General features: G+C 41.4%; 4 protein-coding genes across 13 annotated transcripts; 3 read left to right on the top strand and 1 right to left on the bottom strand.

Moving 5' to 3' along the window:
- The first annotated feature begins 106 nt into the window (after nt 1-106).
- LOC115583009 (vegetative cell wall protein gp1-like) lies at nt 107-3,926 on the top strand. Of its 2 annotated transcripts, XM_030419365.1 has the most exons (6): nt 107-411; nt 1,734-1,853; nt 1,934-2,052; nt 2,284-2,434; nt 2,508-2,629; nt 2,714-3,926. In XM_030419365.1, the coding sequence occupies exons 1-6, from the start codon at nt 114-116 to the stop codon at nt 3,701-3,703; spliced, it is 1,800 nt and encodes a 599-aa protein (XP_030275225.1). In that variant the 5' UTR covers nt 107-113; the 3' UTR covers nt 3,704-3,926. The 2 variants fall into 2 exon arrangements, with proteins under 2 accessions (XP_030275225.1, XP_030275226.1); XM_030419366.1 differs by lacking the exons at nt 1,734-1,853; nt 1,934-2,052.
- A 650-nt stretch (nt 3,927-4,576) lies between these two features.
- On the top strand, nt 4,577-20,683 carry tmcc1b (transmembrane and coiled-coil domain family 1b). Of its 7 annotated transcripts, XR_003984292.1 has the most exons (9): nt 4,577-4,684; nt 8,645-8,818; nt 12,033-12,076; nt 12,825-13,591; nt 17,397-17,816; nt 18,511-18,995; nt 19,086-19,221; nt 19,303-19,775; nt 20,236-20,683. XR_003984292.1 is itself a non-coding variant. In XM_030419363.1 (8 exons), the coding sequence occupies exons 4-8, from the start codon at nt 13,367-13,369 to the stop codon at nt 19,615-19,617; spliced, it is 1,581 nt and encodes a 526-aa protein (XP_030275223.1). In that variant the 5' UTR covers nt 4,577-4,684; nt 8,645-8,818; nt 12,033-12,076; nt 13,326-13,366; the 3' UTR covers nt 19,618-20,683. The 7 variants fall into 7 exon arrangements, 6 of the variants coding, with proteins under 6 accessions (XP_030275223.1, XP_030275222.1, XP_030275217.1 ...); XM_030419363.1 differs by having other exon boundaries at nt 13,326-13,591; nt 19,303-20,683; XM_030419362.1 differs by having other exon boundaries at nt 13,215-13,591; nt 19,303-20,683.
- Nucleotides 20,684-21,171: 488 nt separating this feature from the next.
- Nucleotides 21,172-23,751, top strand: LOC115582993 (transmembrane and coiled-coil domains protein 1-like). 2 transcript variants are annotated; one of them, XM_030419324.1, is made up of 4 exons: nt 21,172-21,312; nt 22,738-23,116; nt 23,196-23,319; nt 23,419-23,751. In XM_030419324.1, the coding sequence occupies exons 2-4, from the start codon at nt 22,764-22,766 to the stop codon at nt 23,731-23,733; spliced, it is 792 nt and encodes a 263-aa protein (XP_030275184.1). In that variant the 5' UTR covers nt 21,172-21,312; nt 22,738-22,763; the 3' UTR covers nt 23,734-23,751. The 2 variants fall into 2 exon arrangements, with proteins under 2 accessions (XP_030275184.1, XP_030275183.1); XM_030419323.1 differs by lacking the exon at nt 21,172-21,312 and adding an exon at nt 21,644-21,962.
- A 268-nt stretch (nt 23,752-24,019) lies between these two features.
- Nucleotides 24,020-25,793, bottom strand: h1m (linker histone H1M). 2 transcript variants are annotated; one of them, XM_030419326.1, is made up of 5 exons: nt 25,547-25,793; nt 25,141-25,397; nt 24,958-25,064; nt 24,821-24,872; nt 24,020-24,362 (listed from the first exon to the last, which is right to left on the bottom strand). In XM_030419326.1, the coding sequence occupies exons 1-5, from the start codon at nt 25,629-25,631 to the stop codon at nt 24,087-24,089; spliced, it is 777 nt and encodes a 258-aa protein (XP_030275186.1). In that variant the 5' UTR covers nt 25,632-25,793; the 3' UTR covers nt 24,020-24,086. The 2 variants fall into 2 exon arrangements, with proteins under 2 accessions (XP_030275186.1, XP_030275185.1); XM_030419325.1 differs by having other exon boundaries at nt 24,821-24,870; nt 24,953-25,064; nt 25,547-25,790.
- Between the last annotated feature and the right edge of the window lie 802 nt (nt 25,794-26,595).

Raw genomic sequence — 26,595 nt, 5'->3', positions numbered from 1 at the left:
CTATTCATTTGAGAGGAGGCGTCATCACCTGTCTTTTCCCCAATCAGACAGGTGTTTTTACCGAGCTGGCCTGTGATTGGTTCATCAATTAAGAAGCTCTAAACACTATATGTATGACTCATCGACGGTGTGGCTGTCTTGGCGATCATCTCAACAAATGTTTAAGAGAAAAACACGCCTATCGTACTTTAATAATCGCAGCAGTAATGACTTGGAGACTATTATATTTCGTAGTGTTGGCGACTGTGACGTACGCACAGCTTTATTATGGAGCAGCTGTGGATTCAGAGGCTGTTGTTCAGAGGCCTCCATCAGCAGGTAGTGTTCACCTCAGGAGTGTGGAGCATGAACCTGCTGCTCCAACACGACGGGGCTCACTCACCTTCAGGCCTGACCAAACATCCGCTCATGGTAAGATACACATCCTCTCACATGTTTTGTGATCCACAGAGCTGAAGTCAAGTGTGATCTCCAAGTGCTCGACATACTGTATCTTTTCAATGTGTAGCCGAATCAAGCAAGAATTGAAATATTGATCCGACTCCAGATTTGCATAATTCATGGCACTTGCATGCTGGTTTCCTGTCCAGCGACGGTAATGCATTTAAAATAAATACAGCACTCTCTTCAATATAATAACATTACGTTTAGATTATCTCCTTAGATTTCTGGCTTAATGCTACATTATTTAATTTGTTGAGGTTTATCAATATTTAATAGTAGGCTATATTATGTATCATTAGTGAGTCAAATTCTAACCACTCAATATCTTTGTTTAGTTATTGGCTATATATATATTTATCATATGTTTTAATGATTTCTTGAGCTGTGAGTTAATAAAACAGCAACATCTCATCAAGACAGTGATGTGAGAACTGCCAGATAAACTATCTCCAACCACAACCCTCCCCTCTTTACCTGTCTAAAACTAGGATTAAGAATGGGTATATAATTTTCATCCTTCTTTTTTGAAAAAACAGCTTAATCAAGGAAAGTGGGCTATCAAACTCATTACCAATATCCAATATCTGTCTCCCAAAAACTGGAGAACTGCCAGAACCCACTATGTTCATGTTTCTTGCAATAAAAGCTACCTTTACTCTGTCTATGCCATCAGGATTTTAAACAAATGTAGGTTTGTTTTCATTGTAAAAACATGAAAACCTTAAGTTATCTGATTTCTGAGATGTTTCAGTCTCATTTATTTTTGAACAGTGTTATTTATGTTCACATAACATAAAAACACGTTTAACAACATTTTATACAATAACTGAAAAAAACAACAAACGAAACAGAAACAACAACAACATAAGCTGTAAAACATCCGTCCAGACAATGAAAATTAAAGCACAGCTTCTTTCACGTAAAAAATTAAAAAGCAGCAGTTAGGGATGTTGAAATCAAAGATGCTGTATAATTTGTCATGACTAGTAGAACTGTAGAGGAATGTGTTAAGTATTTTGTGTGTCTTATCTGCACACATGAACATGGGGATGGTGTAATACACATTCAATCCCACAGAGTACCTTGAGACTCGATGTGTTGGACAGACATGTACATTAAGTCACTCACACGCTGCATAATGTTCTTGTGTTGCTGGCAGGGTAGAAACAGTACGGGGACGTTGCTCTAAAGCATGATGCAGACTGTTACAGTTATTTCATGGCAGTGGCTGTCTGTGGAGTTTGATGTTCTCAGTCATCAAACAGAATTTGTGCTTTTTTTTTTTTCAGTGCGGTACAATTTGATGAACGCAAAACTGAAGCGCGTTGATCCTTCAGTGCAATGTAGTGAAAACTTGATGACTCTGAGAGTCAAAGGCGTCAGAGCTCCTCACATACTCGTGGATAGTGGTAGGTTTTATATGTGGAGTTTTTTTTTTTTTTTTGGGGCCAAGTCACTGTTTAAACTTTTCTTTGCTAATGTCAAACAGATGAGCGACCTCTTACTCCTTTGTCCCAAATGCCCTCTATATGTGGCTTCTCTGTGAGGAGGTCCCGCAGGGATGTGCAGTTTGCTGCACCTTACCAGGGCTGCCATGTTACACAGCAGGTGCGCTTAATGTCAGTATTCACCAATGTTCACGATCTGTTGATTCGTCTTTGAATCGGTTTGGAAAAGCTGCACTTGTGAAATCAAACTGCACTTATTGATTGTGAAATGTTGGATGATCATGAAACATCTCTCAAACTTTTTCTGGCCATATTCTCTGTGCTGCCTTCAGTCTTCAACTGAACTTGGATATGACTGCCTTTCTCTCATTCCTCCATTTTAACACTGCAGGGTGGCGATTATGTACTGCCACTGCGTTTATGGGGGGCACCGATGACAATGTCTTGCCCTGCTGTGTTTCCACCACCCTCTGTGTCCTGCTTCCCATCTGGGATGGTGGTGAAGATTGGTGGTATTACAGCAAATGGACTCAAAGTTAAAGGTAGTTGACTTCACATATTGGCATCAGGAAACTGCTTATATTATCTTCTCATCCGATATTAAAACTGTTGCAGTGTCTGGCACGTGGCAGCCCCTTTCATCACTCTGTAGCATTTGTGGACTTGCTGTTGAAGAGCTCCCTGGAGGACTGATGCTCTCTGCTCCCTACAACAGAGGCCAGTGCATAGAGACTCAGGTATGGTGGGGCCCTCTTGTGGTTAAATATGGAAGCTGAAGTGTAAACATACTTCTTGATTTACTCAGTGTTCTTCCCCTGCAGGAGGAGAAGTATTTACTATCTCTTCTGCTGGCGGAAGTTGAGCTCTTGGTCACATGTCCTTCATCACCGAACATTAAGCCTACCACAACAACGACAGCTGCGCCTCCCACTGACCGTCCTGTCTTGCAGTATCCTCAGTATCCTCAGTTCCCAGTGTTTCCTCAGTACCCTCCAGGTACAGTGGCACCTTTACCACAACAGCCACAGCTGCCCTCAGGTGCTTCAACGGACACCGGAAATCAAGAATCACCTGCAGCTCAGCACCCTGCATTTTCATTCATGCCACAGTATCCACAGTTCCCTCAGTATCCTCTGTTTCCCAGACCGGTACCACCTATGAAACCTCCTGCAGCTCCTCCGGCTCAGTTACCTCAGATGCCTCAGTCTCCACAGTATCCATTTCCTTTTTTCCCACAATTCCCTATGGTACCTGGAATTTTCCATCCAACAACCCCTCCTCCTCCTGCTTCTGTAACCACACCTGCCCCCACCACTAAGCGTGATGGGAAGCCTGTTGTTCCCCTGCAGACACAGTTTCCAATTCCCCCTCAGTATCCTTTCCTTCCATTCCACCCACTCACAGAGCCTCCTGAAGGTCAAACTCGACCTCTTCAGGGTCCCAAACCTGTAATCCATCAGCACAAACCATATCAGGTGTATCCTCAGACCTACCAGATCCCTGTGCTCTATCCTCCTCAGAAGTATCCTCCTCAAAACACTCAAACTGCTGCTCCGACTACCGCCTCAGCAACCAGTTCAGCTACCGCCCTGAAGCCTGCAGCTCAACAGCCATTTTATTACCCACACCCTTATATGTCGGCATATTATGTTCCTCAGCCTGCTCCCAAGCCTTATCCTCCAACCGCACCTCCTGTAAAACCAGCTCCGTCCGATCAGCATGAACGTCAGCCGCCTGTCTTTCATGCCATGCCTTCATTTTATCCTTTCCCTTCATATCATATGCCAAAATCAGTTACAAAGAACTCGTAAATGTTCTGCTTACTGTTCCCAGGAACATGGCAGATGTTCCTTCATGTGTTTTGGCTTGATTAATGTCAGATTTGGATGGCAAAGTTGTTACAAACCTTGCCAATGATTCTGCTCAATGGAAATATACCAAATGTTCAGGACAAGCAGAGTTTCTTACAGGGATTCAAAATGTAAATTTACGTGATTAAAGAGGAAAAAAAGGCTAAGGTTAGCTACACAATTACTGTCTGAGTTTGTTGTTTTAATGATTGAGGTTATTTCTCAGGATTAAGTCTGTTTCTAGGGCTGCCAGTTGACATTGTTTAAGCTGGCAATTATTTTGTTGATTATTCACAGTGAGGTTGATGCAAAATGTAAAAAAAGACATATTGTTATTTCATCACAATTTGCCTGGACCTAAAGTATTTTTAAATTGATAGTTTTATCCAACCAATAGTCCAGAACTGAAAAGAATTTTGGCTTTAGATATTTGGGTTTTCTTTTTTCTTTTTTTTTTTCTGTAATGCAAACGTGCAAACATCTGATCAAAATCAATGCAATATACTTTGCCCCAGGAAGAATGATGTGGATATCCAAGATGATAATTGAGGATAAGTAGAATATTATTGATATCTGAAATGATTCTTTTGACCAAGCATAATTTTAATTACAGATATCCCGTCTATCTATAGTTAATAATTAATTGTTATGGCTGTCTGTATATGTACTTACAGACATCATAGCGGTTCTATTCATTGTTAAAACTGCCTGCCACAGGCTGCAGGCTGAAGTCACTTTCACAGCATATGTCTTCAGTGATGAATACATAAAACAGACATAAACCTGTCTGTGTAAGTGGATCACCTGCACGGGTCAGATGGGATTGTTAGCTCTCTGGTACTCGGCTGCGCTGACGTCGAGCACGCTATCTGACGTCACCGTGGGAGTGTTCCACCATCGGGAGAAATGAATGGTCATCAACACAATCCTCTCAGCGCCCATGTAAGTCGAAGCCAGCAAAAACACTTATTTTACAAACTGGTCTGTGGCGGAAATGTGTTTCCGTATGCTGTTACCGACCCACGCAGGGGTTACGGTTGATTAACGCTGTTTATCCTCTTGTCGCTGCTGCCTGGCGAGCTGCCCGGCTCGCCTGTAGCTAACCATGGCTGAGGCTGGAGCGATGTTTTTGAGCTACAGTCTAGCCGAGCGGCTAACTGACAGGCTGAGTGGCCAGGCGGCCAGTATGCGCCTGTTTTGCCACCCAGGATAGCCTGGATGGGCGATGGCAAGTGTATTTACATGTGAGTAATTACGAAAAGAGTTAGATCTTCGGCTGTAGAGACAATTTGTGCAGGTTGAACTTTGGAGACAACACCCAGGCCGGATGCGATGATACTCTCACCGCGGTCGATCTGCTAAACGGGTTTAACGAGCGTTACTTACAGCTGACTGTGAACAATTGTGACTTTATCCTCAGTTAGCTGGCCACTGGTCGGTATGCACAACGAAAATGGTGAGGGGACTGAAATGTAAACCGGTACTGTAGGACTACATACGCCACCATGAAATACAAGACACCAAGGTGTGATTAAGAAAGCCTAGTGGGAGTATGTGACAGATGGCTACCCAATACCTTCAGTCTGAAATCACCCGGTGTGTTTGAGCTGTTCACACCTGCGAGGGCCGTTTTATGAAGGCTTTTGTAAAATGCAATAGAATTTTAATGGTTAATTCTATAGTTTGGAGCAGGGATGATGAGGAAACAGGTGCCACAGTGGTCATGACTCATGATTCAACATCTCGATCAATAACGTGGCATTGAGGTACGATAGTAAGTTAGTGATACATTAATCAGGTTTATGGAGGGATTAACTGATTGAATTGTACCATGTGACTGTCTATGTGACGATGTGTAACCCTCCAAGATTCTGGTGTAGAAATATTCCTGTAATCTGTTTAAACTGGTGAGATTTACTCTCCAGTAATCTACTGGGAAGATTCTCACGCCTGTGTGTCACTTTACATGGCGGCCACTATCTTGATACTGTCATTCAAATCAGTAATGTTAGGGTTGACATTTTGAAGTCGAACGTAAAAAGCACATGGGCAGAGCTGTGATCAGATCAAATACAAGTCTACCCACTGTCCTCTAACCAAGCAGCATGCACAACGTGTAACACATGGCCTGCGGTGTATCAAAACATGTTACACATCCATTTGTAAAGTAACATAAACTTCTCAGATGATGAAAAGGTTAAATGTTCTGGTTGTATCATGGGAGCAAGGGCATTACACATGGGAGCTCATGGTGCTCCAGTGTAAATTGAAATAGAGAATGTTGTCCTCAGGTGAGCTCACGTAACCAGGCGGGCGGTTGCACGCTTACTTTACACTTTAAACATTTACTCCAGTGTGACAACGGCATGCGTAAGACATGCTAACCTCTGGCTAGCTTTGATGAATGCTTGACATCCAGCATAAAGCAACGTGAACACTGTGACCTCGCCCCGCACAGCAGCACCGGTGTGCACTGTGAAGTAAAATGAGCGCCCTCCAGTGCACCACGTTAGCTTGCACTGCTAGCTGCAAGAGGAGCAGACGAGCCATCAAAACGGGGACAGGGATGTGTTCTGACTTTATCTGCCGCAACGGTGAGCACCACCCTGTGATAAAACGTCAATCTAGTCTGATGTTTTGAGTGAATGTATCCTGTTGTTTTGTATTTTATTGGCCAGGCCTGCGAACGATGGCTAGCAATCTGCTAATTCCATCCTCTTCTTATCTCTAGCCAACGTTAAACCGTTGGGCTCAGACTATTTGCAGTAACTTAATAACGTTGCTCATAAATACAGCATTGCATTTGTGTTTTGTTTGACTCTATCCCGGCATCTGCTTTTGAATTTCCAAGCATAACGTTACGCGTTACTACTGTTACCTTACATGTAATGACGCCAAATGCACCTGTAACCTACCGAGTGATTTAATTAAGTAACACGAGCCTTGTGCTGGTGTTAAGCTCTAACGCTAGTGTTTTGATGAAAGTTTTTTGTTCCACGTTATAGTCGACTCGAAAGGGAAACTTTATTGTTAGGCCTGTAGCTGTAATTACTGAAGCGGTGGTGATGATCTCATCGGATTGCACGGATGACTGTATTCTTGCTGAGAGCTCTGTTTGTATCCTGTACATTGTTGTGTAGCACATGTCTTGTTGTTTATTTGTCATTTTGAATTGTTTTTTTATCAAAGCTGTGGCTCTTTAATTCAGTAAATGGTCCATGTCCTGCAGATATTCTCGAGAGGCTATCTTGCACTATTAATTAACATTACACAATTAATTAAGCTAAAAGGCCTGGGAGGCCTGTGCTGTACCAAATTAAAACTCGTGTTTTTCATTTCACCATCCCAGATATGAAACTCCAGACTTGTATGAGCTGCTTGTGGGGAAAAAAACCAAAATGCCTTCACTGGTTTGTTTGGGTGGAGTAATCACTTTGGGTCTCACATTGGGCTGCATTACAGGGACAGTCTGTGGGTCATTTCATCATGTGAATCGAGGAACGACATCTAGCATTATGGTGCGTAAATATACTGAATATTAAGTTATGATTGAACCCATAGCCTTTATCAGGGAAATGTCTAAAGAAATCCCCTGGGGCCTTTACTGAGAACCTGCAATCATTGATTTATTTAAATTTTTTTGTCACGTGACTTCAGATTTACCCTATAGCTCCCCAAACAGCACAGGTTCTAATCCATTATTCATGTTTTTATGAAGTTGTTATGGTTAACGTATTGGGTAGTTGTTGCCTAATTACACATTTGGTGGACATAATCATTTATTTCGATTGGCATTTTGGTTCACTTTTGGTGATGAGTAGAAGTCCAATATTCACTTTACATTTAGCCCTGTCTTGGTCTGCACCAGCTTCTGATAATGATATTATATCTTGGTTTTAGGGTCCAAGATAAAGGCTGTGTACTGTGGATCTCAGATCTGTCAGTTTTGTCATATTGAACTGACATCATGCATATGGAGACAACAGTGACCTCACGATATTGAGACTGCTGCAGTTTTTGGAGCTGGATGCCACAGTTGTTCTTCACTGACGGCAAAAGTTTAGGACATGATGAATTCTTCGCTTTCACTCAGAAAAGAGCTGTTTGGTTGAGATACTGGATAAAGAACATGACGTTTTACAGAAATGCGTCTTATCTGATGAAATAATTTTGTTTCATCTTCGAGTAGAATCTTGCACTATGAGGGTTTATACGCTTAACAGAGTAAATAGCATACATAAGAGATGCGTAATTCTCATAGAATGCATACAGTCTGTGATTGCTCTAGTCTACAATGTGAATATTACTTATTTAATTCCTTGACTATCATGGAGCCACACGAAACCAATGGGACATAAGGATTCTAAAAATAACATCTGATGAGAAGCCCTGACTGTCTAAATATGTGATTGGCCTGTTTATCTGCTTTCCTCTCCATGTTTGTTTCACCTATTGATCGATGTTTTGAATGTATTTAGGTTCAGGGGGCCAGGCCAAGCAATTAAGTTTGGGAAGCTGATATATAGAGCAGCAAATTGATGTGATGGCTGCCTCATATGGGACTTTAGCCTCATCTAGCATCTACATGTTTTAGTTTCTCTAAGGATCTCAGGTAGATTATATAGCAATTCTATAGACTACCATGTCACCAAGAAGAGTACAAGATGAATAGAAGGGCATTTGATGTCCGTAGTTTATTTTGGGTCTCATTAGCTGCCTGGGCTCCACAGACATTGCTCAACAGTGCCACATAGACTTTGTCGGTGCAGCATTGTGGCTTTGTAATTTGAATACACAACATATTTGTGAGAAAGATGTCTCCTGTGTGTCTGAAGTTGTCTTTCACAGCAAACCCTTTCTTATGCTGTCCTACCTCTTTTTTGTTTCTGTTTTTCTTTGCAGCATGTGATTTTTCTAAATGTCCATGGAAACAGCTGACTAAAGGTCGACAGCTACCGCACCAGATTTCCATTTGTAACAATTATCTAGAGGAAGCAGTGCTGGAAATTCGCTTGGATTTGGCCTTTTCCTGTGTTAATAGCTCCACAAATCATATGCTGATGACCACACCCGAAGGTATGTTTTTTGCACTGGGACAACTGCTGAGTTGTGTGTACCTCTGTTGTAATTGTAACAGTTTTGTTTTTTACAGATCTTTCAGTTCTATTATCTAGGAATTAAAAAAAAAACATGGTTTATTTAGGGCTAATACAAATACCACTTATTAGTAATCAAGGTAACCAATATTTGGAACCAATATACATTTACAGTAAGGTGATAACATTGTGTGTATTTCCATTTTCAATTTTTCTGCTACTTAATTTGACGCAAAAACCACATCACGCAAGAAACTAATTAGTGTTAATCTAAGTGATGGACTACTGGAATAATGCATGTAGGCCTATGCTGCAGCAATGACTACATACATGTTTCTTTGACACAAGTAAAAGCTTAAACGCTGCGAGACGTGCACAACGCTCAGTAGATGGTGTGACCTTGCAGCACTGCATGCAAAGAGAGAGTGATAGGCGAGTGTTGGCTGACCCACTTCAAAGAGAACACTTTGCCCTCAGCCTAGAGGAGTCGGATGCCATTGTATTTTCAATGTAGATGAAGGATACAGTTCCTCGTCTGTGTGGGAGTTTTTTCCTCCTGTGTCTTGTCTTGACTTTCGAAAGCGCATGTCACACTGAGTTGGATCAGGATCAGGAAATGGGGCTGAAGATCATACATACAAGATCAGAAGATTAGTGTTAAATCAGTTAGCTATAAAGGTTGTATAATAATTGATAGTGTTAACATTATGACATGTATATCAGAGGGCCAGTAAGTGGGGAGGGAAGCTTCATGAATATAATCCACTGAAGATTTAATTTGTTTTGAGTTATGAGTGAAATGAGCGACAGCAGTAAGTGAACACGGTTTAAACATGAAGCAGCCTTTGTTTAAGCGTGTTGATCAGAAAGAATTGGCAAAGATTTGCTTTTTCATTATTGTACCATTCACTACCACCTACCCTTCAACAAAGCTTTCTTATCCAACACTGCAGATGTAACAGCAGGGCCAGCAGTAATGAGTCACTAATGCTGCATTTCATAGAGTTTTTGGTGCTAGATTGTGCTGCTGGCTTGTTAAGTGATACTTTATATCTCTGCTGACTCGTGGAATCATTTTTCTGTTTGTCTGCAATATAATCCATGTACTACATAGTCAGAGCCATCACTTTAGGCTCTTTGGAGAAACATGCTTCTCAGTAAGCCTTGTAAAACAGCCTGTCAAGGTGCTCAAAGGAGGAGGAAAGGATTGGAAACTTGCTGTTGTGAAACAATTTTTTCTCTTTATGACAAAAGCGAGAGCTACAGTTGACAATATACTAAAGAACTACATAGAAATGCTTCATAGTGGATGTAATTCAAGTTTAATTTAGCAATATGTTAATACATAAATAAAAATGCATGGACTAGAAACAAATCAGAACTTTCAAATTATGCTGTGCTGTAGGGATGTGCATGGCTAATTGATTAAACTTATTACCATCACTTGATGGCACCAGAAATACGAGTTGGTCAAACTATTTTATCAATGTGCACATTTGAATAACGGCATCAGCTTACAATATGTTCACCTTGTGAGTCTGTATGTGTATCATCATGGCAAAATGTGGTCCCGGAAACACCTTTTGTAGTGGAACCTTACACAGTTTTGGGGGCTTTGCCAGGTGTATATATGTCCGTCTGTGGACGATCTCCATAGGCATGTAGTTGAGATCAAAATAAAGACTGAGTTCGAGGATGGGCATGGTTGGACTCATTAGTACTGGGTACTGATCTAATAATGTAATAATATCTACTGAGTACTCATGGCTTGGAACGTGAACATGTCGACAGGCGCTGGGGGTGGGGTTGCAGCGTTATAAGATAACCATCTGAGAAATTTTCACAGTTCAGGTATGCAGTGTTACACAGATGATACTGTCATTATTAGTTACATCAACATGAAAAGGAATGAAAACACATTGTTCAACTTTTTTGCTTGGAACAAACACATTATCACAATTTAACAAAATATTATGTCCAGACAGACATGAAACTTGATTTAAACTTGAAATGTAAACATTTTTGACAACAGTATTATTGTGGATGTGCAAATGTAAACGGTACACTGAACATTCGTTTTCACGCCATGGTATACCTTGAAACCTGCAACCCTAGTCATGGCTGTTGTGATCCAATTGCAAGATGGTCCGTAGTCAAGAATCAGATTTTTCTTTTTCTTTTTTTCAAATTACTCTGATATGATATTTTTTTGACAATTTTTAACCTAAATTGTGCTCAAGTTTGAATTCTTGATTTTTGATCAGTCAACTAGTCTAGGAAGTTTAAACCTCCTGTTAGATGTCAGGATTTAGTGGTTTGCAACATCCCAGTTTAACTGTTCTTGTGCACTGCAACCAGGGACAGCCATTATTTTTGGTCTTGATTCCTTGTGATTCAACCATGCAGACGCAAAGCAGAACCAGATAAGGGTGTGCTTGTTTCTGGCATTTGATGAAATTGATCACTTTTTATGTCCAAGCATACCCACTTCAGTTTGAATTTGAATTTTTAAATTTTTGCAAAATACTGTGCAAATCTGCAATTATAAACACTCAGAACAATTGAGTACAGAATTAAGGTTGAGGTTTAGGTTTTAGGAATTATTTGGCCATAAACTAGACGGTGGCAAATATAAATAGATACTGTAAAACATTTTTTTAAACTCCTGTCCAGTTGGACAAATTGGAAAAATTGTTCAAACTTTTCTATTCAAGAATAGTGTGCACATTTGTTAGCTTGTTGGAGAAAATGAAGAGGACAGGAGGGCTCTTTCCCGGGCTAACGTTCCCCCACTCCCCCTGTATGTGCTGCTACAGATGAGTCGTGCAGTGACAGCTCCTTTGAGCAGTGTTCATGCCTTGTTTTGATGTTTGTTTATGTGTAGAAGTGGTATTGAACAGTGTCTGGAGCTGCAGTCATGCTAATGTCGTCATGTCATGTGTTCTGCTCCATTAGGGTTGGATAATTTCTACTCGTCAGCATGTTAGAAGCTTTTAACTCTCATCTAGTTCAGCATTACTTTACACATCCGTTATGACCAGTTATGACTGATTGAAAAGTTTGTGTGCAAGTCTATTTATTTCTGCATGATGCTGCAGTATGAGAGTCTGGAACCCTTCTCCTCTCTTGTCGTATGGAGCATATTATATCTGTTGTTTTTTTTATTTTTATTTTTTTATTTCTGCTTCATTTAGCCAATCCTGCGTTGTGAGTCAATAGAGGAGAAGCGGGGCTGATGGTAAGATCTTTGTCACACTCTATCTCAACTCCTCTCTCTGTCTTTCTTTCTCACTGTCTCATTACATGATGGTAAAGACTTTTTATATAACCTGTCATCTGAGAGCCACAGAGCTGGATCGGACCTTTACATTGCAGGATTTAGCCTTGTTATAAGATGAAATGCGAAAGAGGAGACTGCCGTGGATCGTTGAACTCCTTAATCAGTTGAGAATTAGATCACTATCTCTATCCATTTAGTATTTCATTTGTTTTTTTTTCACATTCTGTAGTCTCTTTGTTAGCTTCATCTGGGCACTCTTAATTATGTTGATTATTAATTTCCATAATGAATGCTTTCTGAAATGTAATCTTGAGGGCTTTTGTGCAGTTGGGCTTGAATGCCCAGAAATAAACAATGGAAAGTGATTTTTAGAAGCAGCCAAAGGTCGTGCTGTATAACAGACTTTGACATTTCAGAAAATGTTCTGTTTATTTTGTAGACTTTATGTTTTTGCTTTACTGGGTTGGCACTATCAGATATGCCTCTTGCTGTCTCCTCCAGCAGGGAGACAATTTAGAATCTTTTTTTCAATTATGAATTGTTTGCAAAAAGATGAACATGGTCAAGAAACCTTCTATTAACCTGCAAAAAAGTGGTCATGTCTGTGTCAACCCAGTAAATGTAGCTTGTTGTTTTATATTCTGCTTATTATGTTCATCATTCACTGCTGCATGTCATAATTCATTTTATTTTCCTTTTGTGGTAGACAAGCATGACATTGAGCCAAGCCACAGATGCATGCGCACTCAAAAGGCCCAACTGAGCGCCAACCCCTCTGCTCCACGGCTTTCAACCAGTCGCTCAGAGGGGGGGGTGTTGACGGGGCGTAGCTAGTCCCCTGCACCCCCTAGTAGAAACTGGAGGTCTCTGATGGATCAGGGTAGTAGTGAGCTGAGTCCAGAGGAGCCGGATGCGGGAGGCCGAGCAGAGATGGAGGTCGGCAGGAGGGCGTCGGAGTCAGAGCATGGCTTGTCCAAAATCACCCATAATGCCCTGGAGAACATGGGAGCGTTGGGCCATGGCCTGAAGCACTTCTTCCAGCCACAGCGCCGACGCTCCTCCGTTTCCCCACATGACTCCGTCTCTACCTGCGCAGGTGCCCCTCCCTCCGAACCCACTGAAGTAGGGTCAGAAGTAGGGGATGCTCCTGCCAGCTCGGCCCTCCCTTTGGACTCTGACAACCCTGCCGCTTCCGTCCCTCCTGCAGCTCTGAGCCGCGTTCTGCAGCAGATCCGAGGTGCTCCACCGATGATGAAGAGAGGCACTAGCCTGCAGAGCCGCCGCAGCAAGGTGGGGGGCCCTGGGGATCCTCCCCAAAAAGGTAGCCCACAGATCCACAGACGCAGCACCCATGAAGCCCTGCTGCAGGCTGGGCGCCCACGCTCCTCCTCGACCACAGATACACCCAGCAGCCCAGCCCTGGCTGACATGCTGCTAACATCTGGCTACCACTCAACTGAGGAGCCTGACAAGGTGAGCGTCTCAGTCCTTTCAAGTAGTCCAGGTGAAAAATATTTGTCAGTGCATTCTTTACAGAGAAGGAAGACATTCCAGTCTGGATGCAAATGATGTTTTGATATAGGTTACATTTGCATTTACCTAGAGCGGGGTTACCCAATCTAGCGTATTGTTAAATGCAAAATGGTATGATAATCCCAGTTACCCTTAATCGACCGAATTTCTGTGCAAAGTGTCACTCTGATTGCCATGCTTGGATTATGAGGAAGAAAAAAACCTACATATTCAAAGAGCATTTTACCTCGCAACAAACAAAACTGCATAAACAGCTGTTTATATGATATTTTTCAGATTCATTATTGTCTTTCACTAGAAACATCTGGCTGGCTAAATCAAACTTTATGATGGGCCAGTTATGGCCTGCAGGCCTCACTCTGGGCAGAGTCACTTGCTTCTCCCTTCACACCTCATCGAGGAGTCATAACTCAGTTAAATCTAAACAGACAAACATAATACACACTGCTGGAATCTGTGTGACTTGCACTTTACAGCGTAGTATCTGTCTGTCTGCCACATATAACATTTACTTAAAGGGTAACCCCACCAATTCTTCACATTAAAGTGTGTTTAAAGGTCTTGAGAGGACTACATATGTGGAGAAAGTAGTGTAAAGCCTTTTTATAAATGATAAAATACCAGACACATGATCTTTTTCTTTCCCCCTGCATTTTTCTTCCTTTTTAAAAAACTTGGTGTCTACATTACCAACCATGAAACTCAACCACCAAGTGACATCACTGGAGGCAGCTTATCAGATTACATCCAGCTTCCTCTGGAGCCACAAAAGGCTTAATACTCCCTATTTCACAGTTACCCTTTAAAAAACCATGGAAAAAAGATGCCTCCTATAATTCCCAAACTTGCCACCAATACAACAGGTTCGCTTCAGTATCTGTAACTGCATAACTTGTTCCAAATGTTATTAAGAAAAAAAAAATGGTAGCTGTGACAAAATCTATGAATTTGAGATTTTTCTAGCTGCATTCAGTAATTTTTATTAATTATTCATAATGTCCCGTCAGCATTATGTCCCAAGAACACTGGCAGTCTCTTCAATTTTAATGCATTTGCTGGGTTGAAAACCTGTTGACACTATGGCAAAAACACATCTTTTAATTCATACGTCCTTTTTCATAAAATCTGTCCTCTTGCAAATGTATTATTCATAGAAATTTTGGCTTCAGGATATAAACATTCAGATTCAAATTTGCAATACAAAGAGACACTATGCACTCAAGAGGAAACAAATGCTGCCTATTTGTTTGCAACCCGGCTGTAAAAACAAAAGATAAATGGAGTCTTGCATAAATGTCAGAAATGTGAGAAAGCCAAAACTAAGTGAATTGTGCAAATGTGTTAAAAGGCTGTTAATGGCTTAGATGTGCCTGGATGAACCGGTGAATGGGGAGATGAGCTGTCAGCGGTGGAAGGTCAGAGATTGCCTTTGAGTGGTTGGTCACTATGTGCTTTAAGCCCTTCTAAATTTAGCCTGTGCTGTCACTGAGAGTACTTCAGGTCAGAGAAGGCTTGCAGGGCCAAACAAACTCAAACTTGTGGGCTGAGTTTGTTGTTGAAGCAATGAGAGGAAAAAGCAACTCAAGTGTGAAACTGTTAAATGAGTAAGGGGTTTACTAGCTGAAGACATGACGGTTTAAAAGCTGTAAATAAAAAATACACTTAAAAAAAAACAGTTTTTTTAAAAACAATTAAAAATTACTTCATTTAAAAAGTAATTGGTAATTCGAGCAGGGGATAAAAAATTTTAACACACTATAGGGCCATTGAAGTAGTGTGGCTCAATGTCAGCAGTATGACAGAAGACTCTCTTGAATGGCAATTCAGGAGAAGGCAGACATCGTAAGACGAGGGGCTATGTCACACTGTTTTGCAGGTCTTGGCACCTCGGTGGAGGCTGAAATTAAGTTTATAAACAGATGTCATAAGCTGGATGGAAATGCTCCTGTTCATCTTCACCTTACGATCTTTTATTTGTGATTGACAGTGCTCAGCTGATGATCATACATCATCTCTTCAGGTTCGGGTCTTTATTGTCCCTTGATTTACAGTAGAGGGCAAAAAATGACACAAAGACAACATAAAGAGGACATGGGACATGAATCATAGTAACAGCAAACAACCAACCAAAAGATTGAAAGTAAAAGTATCAAACCATAAAATTAGTAGCCGTAGTAAAGTGCTGCTGAGCAGTGCAATCAAGGTTTAGTGCAAATTAAGTGCATTTATTACACTTGGAACAAAGGAAAATTTAAACCTGTTGGTTTTTACCCTGGGGGACCTGTATGTCTGCCCAGAAGGGAGAAGAACGAATTCCTCCAAGAGCGGGTGGTCAGAGCTGGACAGGATCGACTGTGGCCGCCGCAAAACTTGTCTGTCATAAATATCTGCCAAAGAAAGCTGCTGCAAGCCAAATATTTTGCTGGCTACTTTAACAATACTGGGCAAACTATTTTTGTTTTTTGTTTTGTTTTTGTACTTCTGTGGAAATACCTACAGTTTAACATGGAAACGGAAACACTAATGGGGAAAAAGTTGTCTAAGTGGCATTATTTTTGGCTCTGCTGTCACAGAAACATCCGGATCACAGTAGCAACTACTATCAGCACAGGAAAACAACATTACATTACAACATTACTTGCATTACACATTCATTTATTTAGTCTAATATAGAGACGTAAAAGCGGATAAAAATGGGGCCAGACCTGCCAGCCTGACTGGATCCCTAGTCAGCCTTCAATTTCCTGGGAGATTTAATTTAATTGAATAATGTAAAAGAGGTTTATAGGTAATAATCGAAATGCAGATGGTGTCTTATAGCCATTTCTTTGTGCAATCAAATAAAAACATATGTCAACAAACTTGTTGATCACCTTATGTAATAATGCATCTATCAAATAGGTAATTTATTGGTTATGCTGGCATATAATCAGACAGCTTTGTAATGGGACTGTGAAGTTATTCATTAGCAGCTCTTACTTATCACCGCCCATGTTGTAGAGTCCTCTGCTTTGTACTCTGCACTACCTATCCTGACTTCTTAGGTTACTTTAGTTGGTGTTGGACAAAATCTAAACAGTTTAAACTAAATCTTCCTCTACTGTGAGTTGTCAAACAACATTGTGTTGTTCTTACTGAAGCTGGCTCCGACATACTTAACATTCAGTTAATCAGAGAAGATAAAGCTCAACAGTTTGCGGGTTTTAAAGAAGCTGGTAGCTCTTATAATGGGCCCAGTTAAGTCTGTTAATTACACAGATGTAATATTTACCGCTCCTCTTGTTGACAAATTTGGACCTCAAAAAAATGATGACCGTTTATGGCTTCAAGTCATTTGCACTACTGGGCTTTTTAGCTAAAGTACATCCTGAGGGGTAGAATTAAAATCATTGTTATAACTCTCTCTCAATCCTGAATTAACTTGGCCAATTTTTGAGATTGTGTTTCCCACAAGTCGCTGCATCTTCCTGCCTCCAGTCCTTGAACTGGAGCTGTGAAGTGACATTCAAAAGGGAGCTTTTTTTTTTTTTTAAAGGCGCCATCTGCTGTTCTTAATGAGTAGTGATGGATATATCTTCATCTAGTGTGAGATGATTCAAGATAATACAACAAAGCATAAACGGTATGAACTGATTTTAAATAGTGTTCACACTAGATTCTACAAAGGTTCCCATATCCCACATCAGGGAGAATACACGATGAACACAGTTTTTTAACATTCCCTTTCTTTACTTTCTTTCAACAGCTGGATCGTTATGATGGATCGGGCCCTGCTGTGTCGCCCAACGCCCTCCCCTACGGTGCAGATGGATATGATGTAGTTGACAGTACTCCGGACCCCCAGCGAACGAAGCAGGCCATTGCCCAACTACAACAGAAGATCCTCAAGCTCACGGAACAAATCAAAATCGAACAAACAGCACGTGACGACAATGTGGCCGAATACCTGAAACTCGCCAATAATGCGGACAAACAGCAGAGTGCACGCATCAAACAGGTGTTTGAGAAGAAGAACCAAAAGTCGGCGCAAACCATCCAGCAACTGCAGAGGAAGCTGGAGCATTACCACCGAAAGCTTCGAGAGGTGGAGCACAACGGCATCCCCCGCCAGCCCAAAGATGTTTTCCGAGACATGCACCAGGGGCTGAAAGATGTTGGCGCAAAGGTGCGTGTTTTTCTAAATTCTGTAAACGTGTTTATTTAAGCTATGATAGCATTGAGATGTGCTGTGATTGTTTGGTTGTGAACAGGAAATATGTCTGTGTTAGAACCAGGTGATTGGGATTTCTTTTTTCTAGTTCAGTGAAGTAACACTAATCTTTTAATATGCTGTTCATACTCCATTGAGAATCTCTGGTTGTTGTGGTGGGTATGCTTAAAGCCATAGGCTTGTAGTTTTACAGTAGCAATGTTAAATGTAAGTGGTTGTTGTCTCACAGTGGCGTATTGGTAATTGCCATAAGTTGACGTTAATTAAAATCAGCTGCACAGTTTCCATGTACGAGCCACATAACTTGCTGATATCTTTAATTTCTATCAGCTGAACAGAACTCTATTTTAGATTAGCTTCAGTTTCATTTCATCCACCTCCTGACAACACCCTGCAGTTTCTGCACAAACCACATTTAAGGCCTTGAGCTCAAATCACACCACACCTAGTGCTGAGAGGTAGAAAAGCATACAAATCATTGACAGATGGCTCCCACAGTCGATTAATCGGTATAGTAATATAGTATATTCTTCTGGCAACTTGCATGTTATTTTTCCAGTGCAATATGTGCTTTCTATCTATAAGGCTTTTAAATCAGTCGAATGAGATTTGTTCAGTCCTTTTAACTGTCAGATCTCCTTTGTTATAGGTGACAGGTGGTCTCTCCAGTTTCTCTCAAGCCACTCACTCTGCAGCTGGAGCTGTCGTGTCTAAGCCAAGAGAAATCGCCTCCCTCATCCGCCACAAGTTTGGCAGTGCTGATAACATTTCAGCCCTGAAAGATTCCTTGGATGAAACCCAGGGGGATGAAGGTGTTGGTCCTGGGGGAACGAGGGCCCTTGGGACAGGACAGTTGCAGTCCAGCCCAAAGTATGGCAGTGATGAGGACTGTTCTAGCGCTACTTCTGGCTCCGCTGGAGCCAACAGCACGACTGGAGCCCCTGGAGGACCTCCTAGCTCCAAGGGCAATACACTTGATCATGCCCAGGCCTCTGGCTTTGATGCTATACTCCATGAGATCCAAGAGCTGCGGGATAACCAAGGTCGACTCGAGGAGTCATTTGAAAACTTGAAAGCCCACTATCAGCGGGACTACACAATGATCATGGAGGCCCTGCAAGAGGAAAGATACAGGTATCATATCATACCCTCTGCAGTGCAGTATAGTAGGTCTGTATGGTTAGGAAGAAAAAGTCCTATTTGTGATTTTTCGTTATTTTGCAGGTGTGAACGTTTAGAAGAGCAGCTCAATGACTTGACTGAACTCCACCAGAATGAAATTCTGAACTTGAAACAGGAACTAGCCAGCATGGAGGAGAAGATTGCTTACCAGTCTTATGAAAGAGCGAGAGACATTCAGGTAAGCTTCACCAAATATTTGTGAATGTTTCTGCCTCGTCATCAGATCTATTTCACAGACAGTTTTGTCTCTGACCTGTAGGAGGCGCTTGAGGCATGTCAGACGCGCATCTCCAAGATGGAGCTGCAGCAGCAGCAACAGCAGGTGGTGCAGCTCGAGGGTTTGGAGAACGCCACAGCTCGGACTCTACTTGGAAAACTAATCAATGTGCTGCTAGCTGTTATGGCAGTGCTTTTGGTGTTTGTGTCCACAGTGGCCAATTGTGTCGTCCCCTTGATGAAAACACGCAGCCGCACGCTTTCTACGTTGCTCCTCGTAATCCTCCTCGCCTTCCTCTGGAGGCACTGGGATGCTATTTCAGACTATCTGCATCACTTTCTCTTGCACCCCAGATGACCGGCTTGAAGAGGCATATTTTAATAATGAAGGGACAGAGTTTGGGGCTGATGTGTAAAAGGAGGACATTGACTCGTACAGGGAGTTGAAACTCAATAGTCCTAGCTTTTCTTCCTCTTGAGCAGCTTCTCAAAACACTCAGGAGGATTGCATCAGAGGTTTGTCACTTTATCACTTTCTGAAATGTGTTTTGAGAGGAATAAAACAGAATAAGGTGGCGAAAAGGCTTGATGTTTGGTATTGATTTGCTACCATTGGGGCACAAGCACATACAGTAAAAGGGTGAATGGGGCATAGCTGAAGGAGAGGCAGAGAGAACTGCACACTTGATTTCTCTCTTCTGAGTGAATTTGTTTACATGTGGAAAACTTTGCATTGTTTCCCCACAGAAGAAATTATAATTCAGAGTTTTATTACTTTTTGAGCTGATTCAAGTGGTATTGTTTTGAAGTCAATGCTATTTTTAATACAACTGATTGATGGCTTTTTTATTTTATTTTAACTGTTATGAGCCGTTATGCTGATTTTATTGTCCACATTCTCTCTTTGTGAGTTCTCTCTCTTCTGGTCTTGCCATTCTGTTTTTTCACTCTGCTCTTTATTTCTCCTTTTACTTAGTCTTTTGAAATTTCAGCTTGTGTGACCAACTCTTCCTCTTCCTGCTCACTACACTCTGGAGAATGGGGTGCTTGCACATCAGCTACATTGCTCTGGAAACAGACTTGTCACTGGATCAAACAGTAGTCGGTTCTCGACTTGTTTCTTTATGGATGTGTGAAGTCAGTAACGCTGGTTCTGCCACAACCAGGATATTACTATGGAGAACTTTCATTTGGAATTGCGACCTTGCCCTCTGGGTCAACTGGATCCTACTGTCCTGGTGGACTTTCCACTGCAGAAGAATAATCTATGAGAACTTAAATAACATACTTGAAGAGCGGTTAAAGTGCTCAAAGACTCAGTGCTTCCGTACTGTTTCTATTAGTGACAATGAAATAGTAATAATTTTTAGTTGATTTTTTTATTTTTTAAAAGACAAATAAATTTGCTGTTTTAAAAGGTGAAACATGTGTTTGTCTTCATTGTCATCCGGCCTCCTGTTTCAGTCACTTGTTGGCCATATATGTACGATAGACTGTATTAAAATTGTGTAGTGGTTGTGTTCTTACCGGTTTTGTACACGCAGTCACCTGTGGGAGTCTCAACATTGTGGAGATGGAGGAAACGACATTAAGGAGAGTTAAGATGGACACATGGAGGAAGTTTATGACAGTTTATAGTATCCATCAGATGAGTAATATTTGTGTCCTACTTGTTGCAAAGGTGAAAAAATCAACAGGGTACCAAAAATGTGGCGTTTACCATTAAATTGCGAGAATGAGAGGCCACCAACTGGCATTAACAGACCTGCTTCACAGCTGACATTTTCATGTGCCATAGCAGGAAAGGCAGAAGTGTATTTAATGAAATTAACAGTGACTGCTTAATATTTAAAGGAATTTAACCATCCATGTTATTTATTACACCTGTGGTTGTCCTGCCAACAAGTCAAAATGTGTGCTGAGAACGAGGTATAGCCTATTGCATTTGACCCTTTTCATCAGGCCCAGTGTGTTGTGGGTAACTGGATGTGTAAGCAGATAACTATTGGCTAACAGCTGCTACAAAGAGTAGAGTGGAGGAGATGTCAGTGAGGTAAAGTGACCGACCGAAAGCACTGAGGTTAGGTATAATCGCACGCAATGAGTAATATCACTTGTGTGGATTGACTGCAGGCCTACAATACATTTAAGTGACTTTCCTTTGCCAGGTAATGTTAGCTGTAGAAACTCTTCTCTGCTTTTTTGACATTACCCCCAGCTTTTTTCACGGATTCAACCTAATTTTAAGATTTCATATTCAATGTTGACTGGTTATGACCACATTAATTTTAACCAGCGTTTTGTTGCAGATGTGATACCAATATCATCAAGCATCAAAACTTCAGCTCTTTCTGACAGTGCTAATCTCGCCTGTTAGCTTTACGGTTGCTAAGCAACATGAAAACCTTAGCGTTCGGTGGGACGTTGGCTAGCAAACGGCTAACAGCCAAGCTGGGACACATTAGCATTTGTGTTACTGTTTACTTTTGTGATTTATTTTGCACAGAATTTCCCTTACAAACTGTCGAGCATGTTGAGAACGGTGGTTTTATTGTTTAAGTTACAATTAACCATTGATGTTAATGAGTAGCTGGCATCGCGCCTGAAGGGGAAAAAAATGATTAATCCAACTGGCTACCTTGATAGATGTAGCCTGTGATTGACGTCTGGCAGGTTGGATGTCACTGAAATAGACAACTTCAGGTATGTTAAGTATTTATCGTACGTTATAACTAAGTTTAAGTCAGTTCACTCAAAGTAAAAAATAATATTCTCACCCCTACTTCTAGTAGAATGTGGCCGTAAGGATTTAACATATAATTGCAGTGGAGATGTTCAAAGTCTCTGCTCCATCCCAATTGAAGTTATGCTCAAAATAATGAAATCACAAATATACGTCTGACAATTTTGACATCAAATCTTGCTTTCTAAACCATGTTTTCAACAATTTTAAAAGGGCTTTTGGGGAGAAATGGCTCCAAAACGGTTTATCCCTGCTGAAAAAACCAACATAGACCAGCATCAAGACCAGCACCAAAACACCACATATGCTGGTCTTGCTGGTGAAAAGCACTAGCAAGACTAGCATATGTGGTGTTTTGGTGCTGGTCTCTGCTGTTTTTTTCAGCAGGAACTAACAGCATCCCTCAAATCTAAAGAAGTGCACTACGGCCTGACAGGCTTTGGGGCCAAGGTCTGTGCTCGCCTGGTTCCCTTTGAAATGCCATTTTATGTTAAAATTTTAAGTTCTAAGGTATATAATGGGATCACTGGATGAATATGTCTCGAATCAATTCAGAGGTCTTGTGATGAAATTCTCGCCTTGTAGAATTGTTTCTAATTTTTTTCCCCATTACTGGTTTCTATATGTTTAGCGCCACTCGAACATGCCCGAAGTCTTTGTGTTTATTTTCATGTTGCAACAGCAAAGTGGTTCAGTGGCCTGAGCAGCATATTAACCCAATCATGCACATTACAGGCAACACTTTTTCAGCAGCTGGAGCTATGGCGTCGAAGCTGAGCAAAATCTATTTCCTCATCTGCAACAAGTTTGGTTGCATTGATAACACTGCAGTTGTGAACAACTTGGATGAAACTCATGGGAGAGTGCAGCCACAGTCCAGCCCGAGGTATGGCTGTGATAATGCTGCTAACAGCTCTGCAGGAGCAGGACCTCGTAGCTCCAGAGACAATACCCCTGAACACACCCAGGCAACAGCTTTTGATGCTCTAGTCCATGAGATCAAAGAGCTTAGAGAAGACCAGAGTCACCTTGACGAATACTTTGAAAATGTAAAAGCCTATTACCAACACAACTACACAGGTGTACTCAAGGGCCTAGAGGAGGAACAGTACAGGTACGATGTACTAGCTATAGTACTCTGAGTGGTTGGAAATAACCCGTCTTGTATGTGACATACTGTCACTATTTTGCAGGTGTGAACAGGACAGAGACTTGACAGAACTGTACCAGAATGAGATTTTAAACGTGAAAGATGAACTGGCCAGCACGGAGGACAAGATTTCTTACCAGTCACATAAAAGAGCAACAGATATTCATGTAAGCTCCGCTGGTACCACAGACATTTTGACATGTCATAGCTGTGTAGTTCCTCTCAATTAGAGAATCTGCACTGACACTCTCATCTGTGACCTGTAGGAGGCGCTGGTGGCCTGTCATACACGTCTCTTCAACTTAGAGCAGCAACAGCAGGTGGAGGAGCTTGATGATTTGGACAATGTCACAGCATGGACCCCCTTTGGAAAACGATTCAACATGCTGCTAGCTGTTATGGCAGTGCTTCTAGTATGGGTCTCCATTTGTATTGTCACCTTGATGAGAACACACAGCTGCACACTTTCCACACTGCTTTTTGTTCCCTTCACCTGGCTCTGGAGGCACTGGGATGCCATGTTAGACAGTCTGCATTATGTTGTATGCACCAAATGCCCTGAAATGGGAGATGAACAATAAATTGTTGAGATGTGGGCATCATTGTTTGGAATCTAAACTACTAAAGCAACAAGATCCATCCTGATAAACATGTCAAGTTTAATGTTTTCACACACACATCCTTTGGCTTGTGAAAAGCCAAACATTCAACTCCTGTACTTTAAATAGTGACATTTCAGTTGTATACTGGGCAGCCTAACAACCTATAGCAGGTTGTGCTTCTACAGAGGACAATGATCCAATTCAAGCTCAAATACTGTAGCACACACACACGCATCATATTCCAAATTGAGATCAGAAAGCACTCGAGAGCTCCAAAAATAAAGATTTTATTGCAAAACATAACAGTATAAAAACAGTTAAGAACTCTAAATTTACTCTGCGCTCTTCTTCCTGCGTTGCCCAGTTGCTTTAGCAGTAGGGACATCACTGCTGGCTTCAGCAGCCTTGGTCTGGGACGCCTTTGCTGCCTTGGTGGTCTTTTTTGCTTTAGGTTTGGTTGGAGCCTTCGCTTCAGGTTTGGCTGGAGCTGTCGCTTCCTCGCTGTCCCCCTTCTCTGCAGCTTTTTTAGCTTTGGGCTTCTTTGCTGGAGCAGCTTTAGAGGAAGCAGCCCCATCATCTTTCTTTGACTTTTTAGGAGGCTTTGGCTCCTAAAAAAAAAGTGTTTATGAAAAAGAAAAGTCAAACAAGGCTGTAACCAAAATTATTAAAAAGTAGTCATAGGTTAAAGCTGTCCTACTAAACTCTTAAGGTACAGCATGCATGGTTGAGTAGATAAATGAGAAAATGTGCTGTAAATGTCAGCTTCACAAAATTACATTAAAACATGCAACTCATTAAAAAAAAAAACAAAACAAAAAAAAACAATTTAAGAAGTTTAACTGCTAGACACATGTCTCCCACTTCATATACAAGTATTTTGTATCCTGAACATTGGACCCGGATTGGCTTCCAAACGATATGCTATGTCACTAATCGTACTCATAGGCCTGTTTCTTAAAATCAGATTATTGAGCACGGAAAATGTAGCGATGAATGTGAAAATCATAAGTAAAATCATGCATTTCTCTTGGCCTATAGTATTGTTGTCTACCACATATCATCTTACCTCTTCAGACTTCTCCTTTTCACTAGCTGTGTTTTTCTTCTTTGTGGCACCTTTAAGAAGTTACAGACCATTAAAAACAGACACAGGAGCCTTACATGACAGGTGTCAGTCCTTTCCCCATTTTATTCATACCTGCTGCCTTTTTGGTCTTCTTGGCTCCATCCTTGGCAGCTTTAGGCTCCTTTGGCACATTGGGATCAGTGTTCTCAGTTTTTGACTTCGCCTCCTTGACTTTCGGTGCGAGCTTCAGACACAGGATGAAAAGAAAGACCCGATTAGTGACCTCATTTAACCCGTTTAGATGAAACTTGACTTCTTACCCTGAATTTCCCCGTCGCGCCTGTGCTGACGGTGGAGTTTGCAGGCCGCACCAACGTGCCGGTCTCCAGTCCCTTTTTAAGGGCTCTCCGTACCAAGTGCTTCAGCCTCACCAAATCCACCGAGGGGTACTGTTGTTTGATATAATTCTGTATGGCTTGGGAGGACACTCCTTTGCGAGAGTCCAACTCTTTCAGCGCTTCCTTCACCATAATCGCGGTGGAGGGATGTGCTGCAAGTTTGCGCAGCGTCCCAGCATCTAGACGGCAACCCCGCACACAAACAACCCATGTATACACTTTCATTAGGCCTCAGAAGTTTGGGAATTGTTGATGGTTTTGACATAGGCTATTTTCTCAAACATCACATCTGTTGAGTGAAACAAGTTTAAACCGTGTGCGCTCAGACCTGATTTCGTCTCTTTCACCGGGGCGTCACTGGAGGAGGGCGCAGGCGGATCAGCAGAGTCTGCTGCTGGCTTTTTAGGAGGCATTACTGAGAATCAAATCTTTAAAACAAGAAACCAGACACGACAAGCAGCAGGTTCCTTGAAGTCTAAAAGCTAGTTGCTCAACACCTGCACGCCCAACGTCTTCGTCTTTATGCGGCTGCTTCTGGTAAAATGTGACCAGGTGAATGAGATCGCGTCAGCCCACAGGTGCGATGCATTAGTGTCGGTAGATTAAAGTAATCAGGGTCCTTCTGTCCTCGCACCTTGCAACAGTTCAGTCAGTCTTTTATCAGAATAGGCCTAGAGAAAAAGCATCTTAGGTGGAAAAAATATATGAATTCTACACTAATGCAAAGTCAAACAAACAGTGTTGGAGGTCTTCAAGCTGTAAAAACAATGAAATATTGTATTTAGAGATAGTCAGGGACAAGTTGCACTAACAAAAAATTTCATCGTCTTCTCTTCTTATCAGATAATATAGGCAGCAGGTGGTCTGTCTTGTCTGTACCCTCTGTAGTGTGATCTTTGAATGCAGATAAACGTGTCTGCAAACTCCTGCAGCCTTGCACAGCTCAACTTTCACACTGAAGGCAGTGACAGCAGTTGCTGTGCAGAGTATGACCTGAAAGACAAGGACTGACCTTGTTCTTTCCTTTTATTAATAAAGTCTGTATGTTGTAATATAATAAGAAATTAATGAAGAGATAAATGATAAATACATTTACTTAAATGTAAAAAATGTGTTGAACTTGAAATCCCATGAAACACTTAACAGATCAAGGATCAAGGTAATTTATTTGTCCATGTAAACAATGATGCACAACAAAAAGAAAGTTTATTGTCCCCCTCATACAGTTAGATAAAAATAGAAGAGTAAGAGGAGGATAAAAACACAAGATAGAGCAATATTTACAGCTATTTATATACACTGAACATAAACACTCAGGAAATAATTCTGTTATGCAATTTTTAAATTTGTGTCTGGGTGAATGTGAACAGGTGCACC

The sequence above is a fragment of the Sparus aurata genome, chromosome 6 (genome assembly GCF_900880675.1).
Source record: "Sparus aurata chromosome 6, fSpaAur1.1, whole genome shotgun sequence".
In the NCBI taxonomy this organism is placed as follows: domain Eukaryota; kingdom Metazoa; phylum Chordata; class Actinopteri; order Spariformes; family Sparidae; genus Sparus; species Sparus aurata.
This window is presented reverse-complemented; position numbering and strand designations above follow the sequence as displayed.

What these genes read in the sequence shown, in the direction of transcription:
- LOC115583009 (XM_030419365.1), top strand. Translation starts at nt 114, where the DNA reads ATGACTCATCGACGGTGTGGCTGTCTTGGCGATCATCTCAACAAATGT. An exon ending in TCACATACTCGTGGATAGTG is followed by an intron (nt 1,854 to 1,933) that starts GTAGGTTTTATA and finishes AATGTCAAACAG; the next exon opens with ATGAGCGACCTCTTACTCCT. An exon ending in GCCAGTGCATAGAGACTCAG is followed by an intron (nt 2,630 to 2,713) that starts GTATGGTGGGGC and finishes CTTCCCCTGCAG; the next exon opens with GAGGAGAAGTATTTACTATC.
- tmcc1b (XM_030419357.1), top strand. Translation starts at nt 12,989, where the DNA reads ATGGATCAGGGTAGTAGTGAGCTGAGTCCAGAGGAGCCGGATGCGGGA. An exon ending in CAACTGAGGAGCCTGACAAG is followed by an intron (nt 13,592 to 17,396) that starts GTGAGCGTCTCA and finishes TTCTTTCAACAG; the next exon opens with CTGGATCGTTATGATGGATC. An exon ending in AAAGAGCGAGAGACATTCAG is followed by an intron (nt 19,222 to 19,302) that starts GTAAGCTTCACC and finishes TCTGACCTGTAG; the next exon opens with GAGGCGCTTGAGGCATGTCA.
- LOC115582993 (XM_030419324.1), top strand. Translation starts at nt 22,764, where the DNA reads ATGGCGTCGAAGCTGAGCAAAATCTATTTCCTCATCTGCAACAAGTTT. An exon ending in CTAGAGGAGGAACAGTACAG is followed by an intron (nt 23,117 to 23,195) that starts GTACGATGTACT and finishes ACTATTTTGCAG; the next exon opens with GTGTGAACAGGACAGAGACT. An exon ending in AAAGAGCAACAGATATTCAT is followed by an intron (nt 23,320 to 23,418) that starts GTAAGCTCCGCT and finishes TGTGACCTGTAG; the next exon opens with GAGGCGCTGGTGGCCTGTCA.
- h1m (XM_030419325.1), bottom strand. Translation starts at nt 25,631, where the DNA reads ATGCCTCCTAAAAAGCCAGCAGCAGACTCTGCTGATCCGCCTGCGCCC. An exon ending in GCGCGACGGGGAAATTCAGG is followed by an intron (nt 25,065 to 25,140) that starts GTAAGAAGTCAA and finishes CTGTGTCTGAAG; the next exon opens with CTCGCACCGAAAGTCAAGGA. An exon ending in AAAAGGAGAAGTCTGAAGAG is followed by an intron (nt 24,363 to 24,820) that starts GTAAGATGATAT and finishes CTTTTTTTTTAG; the next exon opens with GAGCCAAAGCCTCCTAAAAA.